Here is a 2,842-nt window from a genome sequence, read left to right as displayed (position 1 = left end):
TTTTATGAAAGAGATAGCCAAAAAGAGAATTTCTATGGCGCCATTTTTCTTTAAAAAAAAAAAAAAAAAAAGATTCATATTAGACCTCAAGGAAATGCCATTTTTAAATATTTGGTTGGAACCCATTGAATTAGGAGTCCTCTTTTATAATAATGTTTATTATAACAGAGGTTTATTATTTATTTATTAAACTATTTTAAAATATACAGGTCATTTTTAGACTGAATTTGCACTTTAATCCTTTCAATTTTCTTTATGTGTGCATGTTTTCCAAACTGTATATACATGTTTCTTTCTACCTTAGAAAGGTCTGAATATTGCAGATACATTTTAGCTTATGCCCACTGCATAAACAGTGAAAAATATGATTGATGTACAAATAAATAACATAACTGCACACTTGTACTGCATGGGAGCATAAGCTGCAGTCTAAATCCAAGATGAAATGTCACTTCTTGATTAACTGCTATTGTACCTGCCATACCATACGGTCAACCATTCATAGCACTCAAAACGGGAGGATTTTGAAAGACTATCTGTAGCGTTTTTGCAGAAGTGGAAAAGGCTTAATAAATCCATTTGTGCAGTGGATGCCAGACAGCATCAGACAGTCTCTCAACACACTAGAAAAACATTAAACACCTCTCTTTGTCGAAAAATGACAAGCTGAATGTTTGCACAACATTAAATAAATGTTGGGAGAAGGTCACAAGAATATTCGATAATGTAATCTTCCTCAGTTTGCAAACAGAATTCGATTCTGTCAAACTTAGGCCTCAGTTTAGTCAAATTTAACAAGCACAGGCAACCCTTAGATGCTTTATCTTTTTTTTTTTTATTCCAATGGCAATCAGCCGTTTTAGTAAATATTTGAATCCATGACATGGCCCAGTTTTCGGTTTCCATCTGCTGGAACGTAGTGTCCTGATAAGCTAAAGTGCTTTGAGTGGCAGTACAGGTGGCTGATGTCACTGCTTGAGCAAATCTTTCAGCACAGCTCCACCGCTGGCCTCAGCCGACACAGGTACAGGTGTAAAGGTGGGCAGGGCGTCTGAGATGGGCTTCATAAGCAGGTGGCCCCCAGAACCTGCAGTGCTGCCTGCACCTGCGGGATTGAGGAGGGGTACGGCTGCAGACCGGGGTGCCAGGAAGGGGTTTGAATCCCCAGTGCGCTTACCTGTGCCTAAAACACCTGAAAGAACACAAGCAATGTTAGAAGTGATCACAGATAATATACAGGCCTGTTCGGACCAAGCATGATAACTATGATGATAGCTATATTAGTGTCCAGACCAACAGGCGATAACTTACTGTTTGTTCTAAGCAGGCACTGCAGTTATGTTGTCTGCTGCTTTAAATGCTGGAACTTTTTAAAGTGAGATGGATCCTAATTGGTTGTCAACGTTTGTATAATTTATCAGTAGGAAATCATTCTGAAAGTCATTCCAACGATATTGTTCCTCTGTGTCATTATTGTTATAGCATTGGTGGGGACTTTTTCAAAGAATAAAAGCAATTATTAAAACTTTATAGTTAACATCCTTGGTGTGAATGGCCCTGGCCTATGAAATGTAACGTTTTTTAATCATGGATGCACCAATATTAAAATTCTGGCCAATAAGGATAAGCCGAAAATTATTTTCATGTTTCATTTTTATTAAATAATTTTCAACATTTAATATTAAATTCTATAATATTTTGTCTAAATAAATGAAAAAGAAAAACTTTAAATAATATTTTATATTATAAATAATACATGTATAAACATTTTAACTAAATTTGTAACCTTTTTTTTTTTAAATTGTAAACGATTTATTTTGAGATGCACTAAATATTACATTAAATTGCATTATATATAAGCTTATAAAAACTATCTACATTTTTAAATTTTGTATAAACTAAAAATTCTAAAGCTGTCATTTTTAAAGATTAACTTGGGGTAAAAATAGTGTAAATTATCATGCATATATTTAAAAACCCAATGTGGGCCTATACTGAAACACAAAATAAAACAAATCTGAGCTAATAACAATAAATTAAAACATAATAACAATATATTGTGCATCACTAGTTTTTATGTGACATTATACCTGATGCAGGTGTGCTTGCTCTACTCCGGCCAGGTGGGGGCACACTCAGAGGCTTGATATCATAAACGGGCAATTTAGGGGCAGGAAGAGCGGGAGTAGACTCCACCTCCAGGAACTTCACAAACATCTCAGAGAAGGACTTTAAAACAGAGACTAGTGTAAGAGGAAGATGCATGTGTATAATAATGTGTGTGCATGCATTCATATGTGCACCCACCGAATTGAGGTTCTGTGTAGGCCTTTGGGGAGTGTTGGGTACACTCTGAACAGCTCTGCCTCCCAGCCAACCCGAGACCCATCCGGTCATCCCACTCTTGTCCTCTTCCTGTAACAACTGCAGAAAGAGAAAACATTAAAAGTCAGTAGGACAGTAGGCCAGAGGGAATGTTTGTGTGTGTGGTAGGGGTTGCACAGACTAATCGACTAGTCGACTTCAATGCTCTGCCATGACGCTTTAAGCTTGACGTCGACTAGTGTTGGGTCGTTCTTGAACGATTCGTTCATTTTGAACGAATCTTTAATGTGACTCGGGAGGAACGAGTCGTCTCGGGGAGTGATTCGTTCAGTCGCGCATGCGTAACATCCTATAGATTCTGTACTGGAATTAGTCAAGTAGTTCACCTGTTTCGAGTCTTCGGGTTTTTCCAAGTCATTCGTTCATCACGTGACAGCCCCATAAGTTTAACCAATGCAGTCTGAGCCGGAAAGAGAATTGATTAGTTCATCTCTTGAGTCTTCGGGTTTTTCGAGTC

At 37.4% G+C, this 2,842-nt stretch overlaps 1 protein-coding gene across 1 annotated transcript in view; it reads right to left on the bottom strand.

Moving 5' to 3' along the window:
- Nucleotides 1-70: 70 nt before the first annotated feature.
- LOC107675555 (thyroid receptor-interacting protein 11-like) overlaps nt 71-2,842 on the bottom strand; it is a 24,046-nt gene continuing 21,274 nt past the window's right edge. Inside the window, exons 20-22 of the mRNA XM_016469952.1 lie at nt 2,308-2,424; nt 2,091-2,229; nt 71-1,192 (exon numbers count right to left, since the gene is read on the bottom strand). Coding sequence (XP_016325438.1) covers nt 969-1,192; nt 2,091-2,229; nt 2,308-2,424 — 480 coding nt within the window. The 3' untranslated portion in view covers nt 71-968. The remainder of the gene's footprint in view (nt 1,193-2,090; nt 2,230-2,307; nt 2,425-2,842) is intronic.

Source organism: Sinocyclocheilus anshuiensis, unplaced genomic scaffold, assembly GCF_001515605.1.
Source record: "Sinocyclocheilus anshuiensis isolate Anshui unplaced genomic scaffold, SAMN03320099.WGS_v1.1 scaffold1097, whole genome shotgun sequence".
NCBI classification, from domain to species: domain Eukaryota; kingdom Metazoa; phylum Chordata; class Actinopteri; order Cypriniformes; family Cyprinidae; genus Sinocyclocheilus; species Sinocyclocheilus anshuiensis.
Note: the sequence above shows the minus strand (reverse complement) of the source record. Positions and strands in the feature narration are given on the sequence as shown.